This window comes from Cervus elaphus, chromosome 5 (genome assembly GCF_910594005.1).
Source record: "Cervus elaphus chromosome 5, mCerEla1.1, whole genome shotgun sequence".
NCBI lineage: Eukaryota > Metazoa > Chordata > Mammalia > Artiodactyla > Cervidae > Cervus > Cervus elaphus.
Genome location: NC_057819.1, coordinates 87613072 through 87628586, shown reverse-complemented (window position 1 = coordinate 87628586; position 15515 = coordinate 87613072). Strand labels below are relative to the sequence as shown.

Below are 15515 nucleotides of genomic sequence, written 5' to 3'. Positions count from 1 at the left end.
GAAATTCAGATTTCTCCAGAATGATCAGGAGGCTCTGGGAGAACTGACAGATATTGAGTATAGGAAACAGTAGAGACTACTCAGCTGTTTCCACTTTCAGTGGAGGCCAATGCTTTCTAGAGATGACAGCTTGACAGAGGATCCTGATAGCAAACTTGAATATTCTCACCTCTGGGGAGTATCTTCAGAGTATTTCTATGCTCTCAGAGTTGAGATGACTAACTCAAGGATTCTCTTTAAATGCTTTATTTATCTAGTTTGGATACCTTGACGTGTGCCTTTAAGAAAATTAAATTCTCTGTGCCTCAGTTGTACCATCTATGAAATTGGAATAATGTGTATATGATATACTTCATAGAATTGTCAGAATGTACGCCAAGCCTTAGCAAATAGTAGCTGGTTGTATCAATAATAACATCTCAGTTAATAGTAACAAGCGGTTATTGTAAATCTTGTGCTTATTTCAGATTGAAGCCTCTTGAAGATAATTTGATGTTCAACCTCTCCAAAACCTTGGGCAAAGCTGGGGCAGCTCAGCCTCATAGGAAATCTAGTTTACTGCTCTACCCTTCGTCTTTCCTTACATGAGTTTCTCCTGAGTCTCTCTTTAAAAAAAAAAAAAAAAAATTCCTATCTGGAATTCCCTGGCAGTCCAGTGGTTAGGATTCCATTGCAGGTGATATGAGTGTGATCCCTGATTAGGGAACTAAGATCCCACAAGGCACACAGCACGGCCAAAAAAAAATTTTTTTAAAGAGTCCTATTGATGTTTAGAGGTATCCTGTCTTTTCTTTTCTCTGGGATAGTACCCAACATCAATTTCAAGTGACCAGAATTTTTTTATTTATATATTAATGTTAAGGTTGCATAATTCATATTCCTATCTGTAATTCTCCAAGTTAGAGTCTTCCTCTGAGGTTCTGAGTTAGGGTGATGGATCCTGGTTTTACTCTGCATACACTCAGCATAATCTGAGCCACCTGTTTCTGAGATGCCAACGCCTCTTTTGTCATCAAAACCTGATGTCAGCATTTTGTTCTCTTATTTAAGGCAACAGATCTGTATGTGTTTACATACAATGATCTGGGGATTTTCTAAGCACTCACCAGCTTCCCCAGTGGCTCAGACAGTAAAGAAACAGCCTGCAATGCAGGAGACCTGGGTTCGATCCCTGGGTTGGGAAGACCCCCTAAAGAAGGTAATGGCAACCTGTTCCAGCATTCTTGCCTGGAGAGTTCCATGGACAAAGGAACCTGGTAGGCTATAGTCCATGGGGCCACAAAGAGTTGGACATGACTGAGCAACTATAACACTTTCACTTCGACTTACGCACTGTCCATCAGAACCAGTATGAATACAGCAAATCTTTTATCGAGGTCTTTTTGAGCCAGTCATCTCATATCTGGGGACCCACACATATACCAAGGAAAGAAAAGGGTCATATGCCTGAGTAGAAAATATGCCTGGCTTGATTTTAAAGTGTAAAACTGCTAGTCACCCAAATCATTAGGAGGATGATTATTGTATAATCTGAGATATCACACAACCATTGAAAATGATCATTTTGAAGATGGTGCTACAACATAGGGAAATGCCCGCATTACTCAGCTACTGCTGCTGCTGCTGCTGCTAAGTCACTTCGGTCGTGTCCGACTCTGTGCGACCCTACAGACGGCAGCCCACCAGGCTCTGCCGTCCCTGGGACTCTCCAGGCAAGAACACTGGAGGGGGTTGCCGTTTCCTTCTCCAATGCATGAAAGTGAAATGGGAAAGTGAAGTCGCTCAGGCGTGTCCGACTCTTCGCGACCCCATGGACATGCAGCCTACCAGGCTCCTCCGTCCATGGGATTTTCCAGGCAAGAGTACTGGAGTGGGTTGCCATTGCCTTCTCCTGCTGCCAAGCAAACAAACCATGAACCTCAATCATACAAGAAATCTTTACTTCTTCTGCATTTTCAGGTCAGCTGGATTTTGGCTGATCCAGGCCAGATCGGTGGAACTTGGCTGATCAGTTGAGTTGACATCGCTCAGTCCTTCATGACTGGTGGGCTACTCAAGACATCATCTTTACAAGATGGTAGCAGAAGCTCAGGAGAGCAGACCTAATGCTGAAATGGGTAAAGCCTCTGTACACGTCACAACTACTAACATTTCTTTGGCCGAATAAAGTCCTAGGGACCAGTCCACATCAGGGGGGTGGAAAATACACTCCACCTCTAATGTCAGGAACTACAAGTGGTGTAGATCTAAGGAGTGAGGAAGTCTTGAGAAGAAGAATACGGGCTACAACAGTGCCTCACAAAAAGGCTACATGGAAAACACATGCACGCGATATGAAGTTGATTGTCCAACTTCATAGTAACTAAAAATATTTTTTGCAAGTCAACAAAGAATAGAAATAGATAAGCAAAGTTGAAAAAAAATTTTGCCTGGATAACAAATTGATAAGAACTTTTTATTTTGCATTTCTCCAGTCCTCAAACTTACATAATAGAATTATCTTACCTTTTTTTTTAATTGGAGTATACTTGATTTACAATGTGTGTTAGTTACTTTTCTTTATTAAAGTAAGTTTTAGAAGCTTCTCACAGCAGGCATGTTATTTCACCAAATGAACTGTTTTATCTATTACATTAAGGGTCTGTAGGAAAATGTAGACTTCTAAGTACTTTCAAGTTAGCCATTTGTTCTTAGTCCCCACCAGTTGCTAATCTCAAACTCAAATCTAACAAACTTCCATCAATATGGATCTTTGCCTAAAAACAGTTTAAATGCCTTTATTCTCTTATTCCTTGTTATGACAGTGTTAATTATTCTCTGCACTGACCTCTTTGAAGTCTCCAAAATCAGATATTCATTCCATTGACTAGAAGCATTGTTCTGGTAGATTCTGATTTTCTGAAAGGAGCAAGTCCATTCAATAAATAAGAATGGAGCACCTGTCATGTTCAAGGCACTCTACTAGTTACTTTTGGGGAACTAGAGATGTGTAAGTGCCATCCTTACTCTTAGGGGTCTCACAATCTAATGGGAAGAGAAAAGTGTACACATACATTTGGGGACAGAAAGAACAGACTAGAAGAAGAAAGAGTTCGTGAGTTCTCAACCCTGGTGGCATGGTGGAATCATTTGGACAACTTTTAATAAGTGCCCAAGCCCATGCCTGGAGATGCTGATTTAATTGGTCTGATGTCTGACTTCATGACTCTTTTGGTTAATTTTTAACATTTATTTATTTTTATTTTCTTATTTATTTGACTGCACCTTGTCTCACTTGTGGCATGCAGTGCCTTTAGCTGCAGCATGTGAAGTCTTAGTTCATGTAGGATCTAGTTCCCTGACCAGGGATGATCGAACCTGGGCTCCCTGCATTGGGAGCACTTGAGTCTTATCCACTGGACCACCAAGGAAGTACCTGGTATTTTTTAAAACTCTTCAGAGGGTTGTAAAGAGCAGCCAAGGTTGAGAACCCCTGGATTAGGCCTTCTACTTTAAGCTTGACTGAACTCTGTGCATAATACTGACAAAGACTCTCAAATGCAATCCTTAAGGCAATTAATTCTTTTTAAAAAATAATTTTATCAAAAATTATACAATGTATGCAAATAGTTTAAAGTCAGAAAAGGCAAATGACCCTGAGGCTTGTGACTAAATTTCAGCAGTCCCCTGTTCTCTCCATCCCCCAATCCTTCCTCCATTTTTGACTCTTTAAATTACTTGTAGAGAATTCACACATCTTCAATTCTCCAAATGTTAACACACACTGGTATCTCTTGCTTCATCAAAAAGAATTTACTAGGATTTCCCTGGTGGTTCAGTAGTTAAGAACCTGCCTTTCAGGAAATGTGGGTTTGATCCCTGGTCTGGGAACTAAGATCCCATATCCTTCGGAGCAACTAAGCCTTCGCCCCACAGCTACTGAGCCCGTGGGCCAATTAGAGTCCAGTGCGCTGCAATGAAGGATTCCGCATGATGCAACTAAGAACCGATGCAGCCAAAAATTAACCCAAAAAACGAAAACAGGAAACTAATTAATTGTGGAATTTTTTTCCCACCTAAAAGTACCCTGAAGCCCCCAAGGAAAGGCAAACAGAAGTAGGTAGTTGGAGCAACAGGAGGCAGAGGAAGGTTCTTCTGTTCAATCCAGGAAAAGGACAGCTGAAGTCAGGTTCAGACTGGCTGCCCTGGTGACCCAAGCAGTTCAGAGAGGCAGCTAAGAGCACTTTTCTAAGCCCCACCCACCTGCTCTCCCACCTCTTGGAAAGCTGATGGGCTTTATCTTAAATGATGGCCAAAAGCATGTATCCACACTTTCTCCTGGACTTATGCTTGGAGGGCACCCTACTCCACCTCCAAAAGAAGCCAGTGAGGCGGGGGTATGTTAGAAACACGGGGAGATGGACTTATAACAAAGGATGCATTAGAAAAGTAAGTTAGAGTGTTATCCTGGGAAACCCTGAAAATTAGTTTGGCTTGAAGACTTCAGGGACTCCCTGGAGATACATTAGCAGGGATGTCACAAAATCAGTTCTGTATTTGAGGAGCACCTCTGTGGCTGGACAAGATGAAGGCTGGACTGGATTAGAAAACCCAGAGGCAAGGGACTCATCATAAGTCCCAGGGAAGAGGTGGAGAGGAGTGGGAAAGACCAGTGACACCGAAAATAGACTGGGAGGTCCAGTGCCAGGAGACAGTTTTGTGGCTCCACGAAATTCTGACTGAGCCTTGACGTCCTCGCTTGTGACACATGAAAGGGCGAAGCTGCCACCTGCCGAGGGGCAGGGGGACTCTGCTCTCTGTCCCTTCCTATACTGTTTGAAATAATTTTCAGAAGGTTGCCCTCTTTTCATAAAACAGGTAGAGGTGTTTGATGGCTTTCGAGGCAAAACAGAGCTTATGAACTTCCTCTGACAGGGCATACTCCGGACTGAGCCCAAACACAATATTCCTCTCCAGGCCTGAAAACTGCTGAATGCTGTCTAAAACAATGTGACCGTCCAGAACACCAGAGGCCTGGCTGAACACAACCTTTGTGGCTCCGCAGGTCTCAAATAATTCCATTGCTCTTAGCAGTGCAAGCTCATAGCGGCCTCTGTCCTCTGCTTTCCTGCACAGAATTGCTATGTCTCTGGGCAGATAGCCACACTGGAACAGGTGGTGACATCTTTCTGCCACGTGTCTCGCAATTTCTTCTGTGGTCAGGTTGGTCTCTGTCTCACACACCCCAGGCAGAGCCTGGGCACAGATTGCTTCCTCATATGAAGCTTCCCTGAATGACGCCAGTGTGTCTGGAGACACGCTGGGGTGAGGATTTTCCTTGATCCTCTTCATTTCTTCTTTCATGAGCATCGCTATTTCCAGAGCACAGTGGATCCCGCGGGTGACTGTTTTCCGAGGAAACTGAGCAGATGGAGGGGGGAGGCCGTTGCCGTCTCCATGATGGACTTGGAAAGGGTCCAGAAAAAGCCAGAGAATCCCGTGGTGTGGGTTTTCAATTCCAGCAGCCCTCACCTTTGGGTGGGTGATGCTCTTGGCCTTCATGTACCAGTCACCATATTTACTGCAGAAATGCTCAGTTTCATCCATCACTATGTGCTTGATCTTTGGGAACTCCCCTCCCATAAAGGTTTTCCGGGTCACAGCTCGGCAGGTTGTTTGCTGTCTGTAAGGATGAAGGAGAGAATAGGGTTTCAGGCATACAAATAAAAGGAACACCATGCATTTATGACTCTCTGGATTGGCATTAGAGACTGGTTCTCATCCGGAGGCTGATTCACTGATTGAGTAGTGTCCTGAATGCTACAAAAATGCTCTTCTTACAAGGTTCCTGACATTTGTTGTCTAAGTCAGGCTTCCCAGGTGGTGCTAGTGGTAAAGAACCTGCCTGCCAATACAGGAGATGTAAGAGATGGAGGTTCCATCCCTGGGTCGGGAAAGATCCCCTGGAGGAGGGCATGGCAATCCCCTCCAGTATTCTTGCCTGGAGAATCTTTTGGACAGAGGAGCCTAGTAGGTTATAGTCCACAGGGTCTCCTGGAGTTGGACACGACTGAAGTGACTTAGCATGCACACACAGTCACTAAGTCAGGTCCAACTCTTTTGCGACCCCATGGACTATAGCCTGCTGGGCTCCTCTGTCCATGGGATTTCCAGGCAAGAATACTGGAGTAGGTTGCCATTTCCTTCTCCAGGGGATCTTCCTGACTCAGGAGTCAAACTCTTGTCTCCTGCTTGGCAGACTGATTCTTTACCACTGAGCCACCTAGGAATTCCTCCTGACAGAATACATAATTGCAAACCCTAATCTTTGGAGTTAGCAAGTTAAATCAGCATGTGAGACTTTTAAAATGAACTCAGGTAGAAGATTTTGTTTTTTCTACTATGGTCTATTTCTACTGCTTAACAATCCTTAAAGATAAATTCCTTATATATAAGGGAAATCTCAAAGTGAATTTACACTTGTTACTACTATTTCTTTACTTTCTTTTTTAGAGCTGGTAAGCAGTCACCTAGAGGCATATCATAATTTTCATATGAAAAAGAAATATGGGCTCCTGTAAGTTCCTCTGAAGAAAATCCTCATTCCCCACTTATTTTTAGTGCAAAACCAGAAGCCTCTCTAGATTTTGGTTAGGAAAGCATCTAGAGGTTGCTGAGTTCCATGACATGTCAGGATGGCAGGTAGGGTACCAAGTCTACAGGGCTATGCCCCTATAGAGCTACCATCCTACTTACTTAGCTCAATTTTCATTTAAAGTATATTTTAGCATATAAATAGATATACATGCATACATATACTTAAAATTTTTTAGTTGTTTATTGCCTCTTCTAATTTAGATTCAAGTCATATCACCCATCCCTACAGATTTCCTGATTTTGCATATGCAGTCCCTAGGGCTTTAATCGCTTTGTCCAGAATCACAAACCCCTAGTCACAACCATTCAAGTTCTTTTCTTCCGGTTTGGACAGTGTAGACTTCTTGAAGAAAAGCGTTGATTCTTAGCCATCTCTGTATCCCCTTCACATTGTGCTCATAGCTATTTGTTGACTTTAACTTGGCTTTTGACTGGGGTTCTCTTAAAACTCATCTATAAAGCATAAGAAAGAACATAGCTTCAGCACAGTTTACAAGATCCTTCATTATCTGGCGTCTGCTTCCTTTCCAACTTCATTTGTCACACACCCACAGCTCCTCACTGCTCCAGGCAGACCTACCATTCTGATTCATCTCCATGCCTTTTTACTTGCTGTAAAGTTGCTGCTGCTGCTGCTAAGTCGCTTCAGTCGTGTCCGACTCTGTGCGACCCCATCGACGGCAGCCCACCGGGCTCCGCCGTCCCTGGGACTCTCCAGACAAGAACACTGGAGTGGGTTGCCGTTTCCTTCTCCAGTGCGTGAAAAGTGAAAAGTGAAAAGTGAAAGTGAAGTCACTCAGTCGTGTCTGACTCTTAGCGACCCCATGGACTGCAGCCCACCAGGCTCCTCCGTCCATGGGATTTTCCAGGCAAGAGAACTGGAGTGGGGTGCCATTGCCTTCTCCAACTTGCTGTAAAGAGCCCCCATTTAATGCACTTCTTCTACTGACTTCGTAAGAAAGAAGTCAGCATGTCCTTCATTGGAGAGTATTTGCTGACCAAACTACAGCCTGTTAAGTTTAAGCACATCTTTACTATCATACTAATTACACAACATAACCCTTGCTTATTTTTCTCTTTGTCTCTCTTACATGGCTTTATGGCAAGGTCTTCAACATGTTTTCCTCCTCTAACACTAAATGTACCCTACATCTAGCATATAAATGGTGCTCAAAAAGATTAGCTTGATAAATAAGTCAAGCAAACCAAAAACTAAAAGCCCTCATTCGCTGGATTGAATAACAGCCAATTTCTTTTACTAAACTGAAAGCTAAAGATTTAAATCAGAAGCAAATGTGCATGGTTTCTAAAATGGTTGAATCAGAATAAGTCAAACACATAAAAATATTTTATAAATGAAATCAAACGGTATTTAAAATCAAGTTTGTGTTAGGTAGAATGTCTAATTGACTGAAATACCCTATGAAAGCATGTAAATACCCTATTAAAACATTAAATATCAAGCAAAAACCATATGTGAAACAAGATGGATTTGTTTCAGCCTTTCTTAAGTTTAAAGCCATAGACTGTGGGGAAAAATGTTTCTAGTTCTATAAATTGAAAGTTATACCTATGTGGCTAATTGATAATGAAATGTTTAAGTGTGAACACTGCAAAGTGCTCTTTTCTAGCTCAGCTGCTTGATCACTTGCAAATGTATACACAGTTTGGGCTCTTGCCTGTATGCATCAAAGGCATTGCACAATCTTACAGCAAAGACACAGATTACTGGTGCAATGCTGTTGAAAGACGGACTAAATACATTTATGGTGTTTAATTTGTGAAACTCTTACGTCACAAAATCCTTTAAGACGTCACTTTCGCAAACATAGAGGATCTCCTTGGGCTTGCAGTGGAACAAGTCCTTAATTTTCTCCATGATCTTTATGGCCAGCACTGTCTTTCTGGTTCCTGGAAAGCAGTGGATGAACAGTTCTCGTGTCTCCTGAAGGCTCTGTGAAAGCAACTCACACTGCTCCACTACGAGCAAATTGGAAAATTCACAGCCCAGTTGGTCACTCAGAAGGGATCGAGAGCAGAGAGAGACCACGATAAGAGCCTGCAACAATTTTTCCATTTCGTCCTCATCGGCAAGCCTGTAGGGTCGGGGATAGCACAAGGCGATTTCACTGGGTTTGCGCTGTGTGCCAGGCAGGTACACCAGCCTCGGAATGACACACACTTTCCCCGTGTAACCACCAACAGTTCCCAGTCTCTGCTTTAACTGACGAGCAGTGTTCTGGGCATACACAAGCGCCCCAGTCCACGTGGGGTCTGTTAAGACTGTATAGAGTACTGGGGGGCTATTCACCGCTATTAGGAGAGCATCACAGAGGACATACTGCTCCTTCCTTAAGCCGACATCACTAGCCCAGCTTCTGGAAACTATCACAAACCCCTGAGAACAAGGATATATCTGTGTCTTCATTAATTCCTCCAGTCCTTTATGATCTGAGAAGAGCTTCTTACAGAGGGATTCTGGTTTAAATTGAATCTTTTCCCGTGTCACTGAAAATTCAAGGAATAGAGGTTACTAAGATTTATAAAAAGGATATTTAAGTATTCCCGCGACCTCATAATGAAATAAGCCTAGCCACGGAACTGTGGCTAGGATAAGTTTCCTTATCGGCAAATAAAACACCTCCTCTTCACAGGCCAGGGCTGTGAAGTACCTGTTTCTGACAGCTCATGCAGGGAACAGAGTCAGACACGACTGAAGCGACTTAGCATGTATGCATGCATTGGAGAAGGAAATGGCAACCCACTCCAGTGTTCTTGCCTGGAGAATCCCAGGGACAGAGGAGCCTGGTGGGCTGCCGTCTCTGGGGTCGCACAGGGTCGGACACGACTGAAGAGACTCAGCAGCAGCAGCATGCAGGGAAGGGCAATCAGGGAGGGGTCGTCACAGAACAGCCTTCTAACACTCTGTCCTCATCCCTAAGTGACCCAGTAAACTCTAGGAAGGTACTTCTGTTAAGGGTGTGTGAGAGAGAGAGAGAACAAAAAACTGATGCTTTGGGGAAACTAAGAACTTTGCTTTTGCAACAGTGATTCTTAACCTGTGGCAAGTTTGCCCCAAGTGGGGTTATTTGGGACGGTCTGGAAATGGTTTGACTTTTTGGAGCTAGAGAGGTATTACCGCCATCTAGTGGCTAGAGGCCAGGAATGCTGCTAAACTTCCTGCAATTCTCAGGGCTGCGGCTGCTGCTGCTAAGTCACGTCTGTCGGGTCCGACTCTGTGCGACCCCATAGACGGCAGCCCACCAGGCTCCGCGGTCCCTGGGATTCTCCAGGCAAGAACACTGGATTGGGTTGCCATTTCCTTCTCCAATGCATGAAAGTGAAAAGTGAAAGTGAAGTCGCTAAGTCATGTCCGACTCGGCAATCCCATGGACTGCAGCCGACCAGGCTCCTCCATCCATGGGATTTTCCAGGCAAGAGTACTGGAGTGGGGTGCCATTGCCTTCTCGGAATTCTCAGGGCAGCCTCCCTCAGGCCATATGTAAAATAGAGAGCCAGCGGGAATGCTGAGGGACGCAGAGAGCTCAAACTCAGTGCTCTGTGACAAGCTAGAGGGGTGGGATGGGGTAAGAGGTGGGAGGGAGGTTCAAGAGGGAGGGGACATGTGTATACCTATGGCTGATTCATGTTCATGTATGGCAGAAACTAACACAATATTGTAAAGCAATTATCCTCCAATTAAAATATTAATTAAAAAAAGAATTACCTAGTCCAAATGTCAACAGGGTCGAGATTGAGAAACTCTGCCTTAGACTCTGCCTGGACTTTCGCCTGGAAGAGTCCAGGTGACCCCATGGCTCACTTCCTTCTGCCTTGGAAAGCCGGGGTGGGGCGGGGCAGTTCTCTTAAATTTATTCTCTCATATTCGGAGGGAAAAAAAAAAAAGCTATGTGACTGGAAGCCCAAAGGTACACAGAAGTATAGGGTGGATTTAATGACTGAAAACAAGAGTCCACCATGTGTATTAATTCAGGACCATTATGTCTGCTGAGCCCTACACCTGACCTTCTCCGAGGAGGAAGTCTGGGATGAATTGCTACCAACCACCCCCCACCGGCGACTTAATTTTAGGAAATAAATAGTCCCCTCAGCTGAAATCAAGAAGGAATACCTGGAAACAGGTGCTGTTGGAGAGCCTTCTTAAATTCTAAGACTTTGATGGGATATGACAGGCTTCTTAGGGTAGATGAAGCTGATGAAATCGGGTGAAGGCTGTGGTCAGCCTCCAAATTGGAAGGAGCTAAAAAAAAAAAAAAAAAAAAAAAACACAAAGCATCATTTTAGATGATAAAGAACTTCTCTACTGCTCTTCCTATGGTTGACGTATGACATGTGTCATGCCTGGGCTGCCCTCACTCTTTCTATGCTGCCAACAGTTCATGCATGTTAGGAAGGAGGCCTGGGACTCCTGCAGGGCCATGCATCTTCTAAGGCACCTGTGATTCATCTCAGGCAAGTCATTTCTCCTCTCTCTACATTCTGGTTCCAGGTCACCCCTAAAGAGAAAAGTCTTCTAGTAGTGGTGATGGTGGGATGGCAGAAAAAGTAAGCACAGGATTTCCTTGGTAGTTCAGTGGTTAGGACTCTGCGCCTCCAATGCTGGGGATATGGGTTCGATCCCTGGCTGGGGAACTAAGGTCCAGCATGCCTAAAAAAAAATTTTAAAGTAAGCACTGTAATTTTTTTTATATTGTGATAGTTGCTAAAGGTCTCTCCCACCCCCCACCAAGTTTAGATGAAGAATAAGAAGTGGTAGAATCTCTAGTTTGGTACGTGTGTGTGATGTAAACTCTAATTTAAGATAAGAGAAAGCATAATCCAATGAAATCACTCAAGTCTTGATCCAAGCTTCTTTTCACCAAATCTGGAACTTACTGACCCTGGAGGCAAACCAATAAACTTCATTCAGCCTGTAAGTCTTTTATGGGCTGATCTGAAATCACCAGGGTTAATGCTTAGCAAAACTGAAAGGAAGTGAAAACACACAGAGTCCTCCTCCCACACCCCAAACCCCTCCCCAGGATCTCCTTTTGCATAAGTTTTTAGTTTTTCTCTACTTGGTGGTGCCCCCAGCCCTGAGAGTGGCTTGAGCATGGGCTCCTAATGTTACTGAAGCAATTCAAATTTGTCAACAAGTTTCCCTTGAAAGAATTAGTGGAGAGCCATTCTTAAACAGTGTTTCTCTAAAAATCACCTTTAGCGAGACTATAGATGAATGTTTTAGAGTAGGAATATCAGCCTGCAAATTTGTTTCAGCAGACCTTTACATATAAGAATGAGACCTAGAAGGACACATCAATTGGTAAACTGCTTGTGATTATGAATGACTTTGGTTTTTGCTTCTTGTATTTTTTGGTTTCCTATTACGCACATGTTAACTTTTAAGAAATGAATGTTATTTTAAAAAGCTTAAAGGAAAAGTAAAAAAGAAACTTTCGCAAATTCATGGCTGATGGCCTACAGGCTTTTCTTGACTTCACACAGTTCATATTCTGAATCTTTGGAACTAAAAATATAGAAAATCACCCTTTAATAGGAGAAGATTTGTAAGCAAAAGCAGATTTATGTTCTTTTTTTCTCGTCGTTTAGTCGCTATTTCCAACTCTTCTGCCACCCCATGGCATGGATGGTAGCCCGCCAGGCTCCTCTGTCCACGGGATTCCCAGGCAAGAATACCAGAGTGGGTTGCCATTTCCTTCTCCAGGGGATCTTCCCAACCCAGGGATCGAACCTGCGTCTCCTGAATTGGCAGGCGGATTCTTTACAGCTGATCCACCAGGGAAGCCCCATTCTTTACCTGGCCAAATAACCAAATGAAGACAGAAGTTTCTGCCTCCTGAATAAACAATGGCTTCTCTTGCTTTACCTGGTTGAATATCCAGCATCATGGTTACCCACTGCTCAGCAGACAGCCTCGTGACAGAATTGTCCCTGATGATCCAGGAATCTGGGGCTTCTGTGAAGACTACACAGCAGAAGGGCTCCACGTGGACCACACAGACATGACCGTACAGGACATCTCTTTGGTATACATTTAAGATTTTGGTAGTGAAGTTCACCTTTGGCTTCTCACAGCAGAAGTGGAATGTAGGCAATTTTTCTATGCAGTTTTCTATTTCTTTTTTTAGTAAGTCAGGGTTCACTTTTTCTCCCTGACAGCCGAACACTTCTTTGCTCTTATCATCCACCCCGATAATTAGGTATCCCCCGTGGGTGTTGGCAAATGCAGAGACATAATGAGGCAGCATTTCTTTAGTCCGAGGAATGATCTTTTTGGTGGTGAACCTTTTAAACTCGACGTGTGTGGACTCAGTGAAGTTGAGTTTCTCCTTATACATGAGCTTATCCTTTTTAACAAATTCTGAGGCGCTCATCCTCATGTCTTCCTCTTCCTGCATGTATCTATCCAGAGCTTTCTGAGAATGTAGCTCCTGCATCTTTGATCTTCCTCTCTGGGTTCTAGACTGTTTTTCTCGGAGGAGCTCCAGGGCGCTGTGGGCACTCAAGTTGATGGTGGAAGTCACAGCTCTCTGATATAAATTGGAGCGCAAACTGCAGATCCTTAGGCTGAAAACATCAGGGTTCCATGACTTCACAAAAATCATAAGATTGTGTCCCTGCTGCACGTAGTCAAGGTATTTCTGTGAGCCTGAAGGGAGGAGCTTCTGAAAAGAAGTTTCCAGATCATGTCCCAGGCCGTGGCATCGGTAACTGTAAGTCTTATCCTCAATCTCCGCTTTGATCACACCCCCTCCGGAATTTAACAGTGCACACGTTGCTTGGATGATTCTAGAATTCTCAGTTCTTTTCAAATAGCTATTGGTCATCCTCTTCCTGTTTTCCTCTCCGAAAGTGACTCTGCCCACTTCTACGGTTATCTCGGGATAAAGCATTTCCGTCTCCATCTTGAGGCTTTCCATCTCAGCAGCCCTTCTGCGCCACAAGCAATGACAGAAAGAGGTTCCGATAAATAATTAGGACAGAAGTGTTGTTTCAATATTAACATGAATTCCGGAGATTATAAAATTTTCTTCGAAGCTGTAAATTATTGGAGATAGATTTTAGTATTGGAAATCATCTTTGATAACACTGTTTTTTTTAAATTGGAGTATAATTGCTTTACAATGTTTACTTTCTGCTGTACAACCACGTGGATCAGCTACATGTATACATGTATTCCCTCCCTCTTGAGCCTCCTTCCCATCCCCCTATCCCACCCTTCTAGGTCAGATTTCACTGTTTTATCCCAACTTTGTCAAGACCTTAGGCTTCCCAGCATGAATGGGCATAAACTAAATGCTAAATATTCAACCATAAAGGAAAAAATCTTATTGCTGAAAATTTTAGCTATTTTTCATTTAAAATAAGGAAGCATCGATTGTGAGCCCAGATATAAAGGGTATGGATTGTTACAGGAGCCAAACGAATTTTACAGAAGTGGTTGCCATCAGAAAATGCTCCTATTTACAATCCAAAGGGGAAAGAAGACAATAGAGAACCAAGAGAGTATAGCTTTGAAGTATATGTGATGTACAAGATCTAGTCATAAAAACAAACATAAAACTTGGTATTCTCTATGTGCTATTTTATACATTTTAAAAAGCTTTATTCTACTCCTGAAAGAATGCCGACTGACACCAAATGCAGAAATCTTTCAAGCTCTTCAGACATTCTTTTAAAAGTACATTTCTTATACAGTGCGATGTAGGAACAGTTTTCCGTGCTTCCTAATAGTTCTGCCTGTAGGAACCTCTGAGACCTGGGCATGGACATGAGCCTTTGAGACATAGTTACCAAATCATGGTAAACCTCCTTTTGCTTCCCAGACCAGAAAACAGCCACCTAAGTTGAAGCTAGCACCCCAGAAGCAGATGTTACAGAAATGTCCCCTCCTTTGTTTTTGTTAATTGCAAAATAAAAGCTTTACTAACCCAAACCAAAATTCTTCCTCTAGAAGAAGAGAGCCCAGTTTTTTTTCCCCTGTGTGATCTCTGCTAAGCAGAGGCCACGTGGGTGGTGTTTATATCCACCAAGAGGGAAAGAAAGCAGGCATCCAGCAGGCTTGGTCCCCTCCTCTGCCATTAGTTTACTCTTGGTTGCTTTCTCACTTCCTCCAAGCAAACCAGAATCAACCTGATGAATTGTTTTTTTCATAGGTGAGCATCTCCTATACACAAATGTAAATATCTGGCTCTTAGAGAAATATCCAGTAAGATTCTATTCATATCATAGAATCACAGAAGTGTTGGAAGGGACTTTAAAGATCATTTTAACCATCAATCTGGTTCTTAAATACTCTATAACATTCACAACTCCCAACAAATTGCTTTCCAGTAATTGTTTGAACACCTCCAATAACACAACTCATTGTCTCTCAAATTAGTCCCCTTCTATTTTCTGACAGCTCTGTTATATATAGCTTGCTTATTTTTAGCTATAATCTGTCTTCCTATAACTTCCACATGCTGGGACTAAAACAAATCTAATTGCTTTTAAGCTAGAAGAACTATACTCTCACTGATGTTACTTGAATGCTGATAACAACCCTGATAGATACAAAGTGGTCTGAAAGTCTAGCTCCAGATGAACATCTATCCGCTCCACATGTCCCCAGATTTCTCACTCGTTTTCCTTTACAAGATTCTCCTGAGCTATAATTTTATTAAGTTCTTTATGCCTTCAGACATAAGCTGAGATGAGATGGATGAGATTAAAAAAATTTTTTTTTTTTTTTTACCTGATGCCCTTGCTTTTCCTCTTGCTCTTTCAGTTCCACATCTGGGTTTGGTCTGAATGTTTGCCTTCTCTCACAGCCCCTGTTGCCTTCTGATATCAGCCTGGGAGGAGCAGGAACTCTG

General features: G+C 43.0%; 1 protein-coding gene across 2 annotated transcripts; it reads right to left on the bottom strand.

Annotated features, from left to right (window-relative positions):
* Positions 1 to 3402: 3402 nt before the first annotated feature.
* Positions 3403 to 15515, bottom strand: SLFN14 (schlafen family member 14). Of its 2 annotated transcripts, none has more exons than XM_043903025.1 (5): positions 15395 to 15515; positions 12524 to 13590; positions 10769 to 10897; positions 8430 to 9144; positions 3403 to 5662 (listed from the first exon to the last, which is right to left on the bottom strand). In XM_043903025.1, the coding sequence occupies exons 2-5, from the start codon at positions 13575 to 13577 to the stop codon at positions 4828 to 4830; spliced, it is 2733 nt and encodes a 910-aa protein (XP_043758960.1). In that variant the 5' UTR covers positions 13578 to 13590; positions 15395 to 15515; the 3' UTR covers positions 3403 to 4827. The 2 variants fall into 2 exon arrangements, with proteins under 2 accessions (XP_043758960.1, XP_043758959.1); XM_043903024.1 differs by having other exon boundaries at positions 12524 to 13695; positions 15395 to 15470.

What these genes read in the sequence shown, in the direction of transcription:
- SLFN14 (XM_043903025.1), bottom strand. Translation starts at nt 13,577, where the DNA reads ATGGAAAGCCTCAAGATGGAGACGGAAATGCTTTATCCCGAGATAACC. An exon ending in CCAACAGCACCTGTTTCCAG is followed by an intron (nt 9,145 to 10,768) that starts GTATTCCTTCTT and finishes TTGAATTTTCAG; the next exon opens with TGACACGGGAAAAGATTCAA. An exon ending in GTCTTAAAGGATTTTGTGAC is followed by an intron (nt 5,663 to 8,429) that starts GTAAGAGTTTCA and finishes TCATCCTTACAG; the next exon opens with ACAGCAAACAACCTGCCGAG.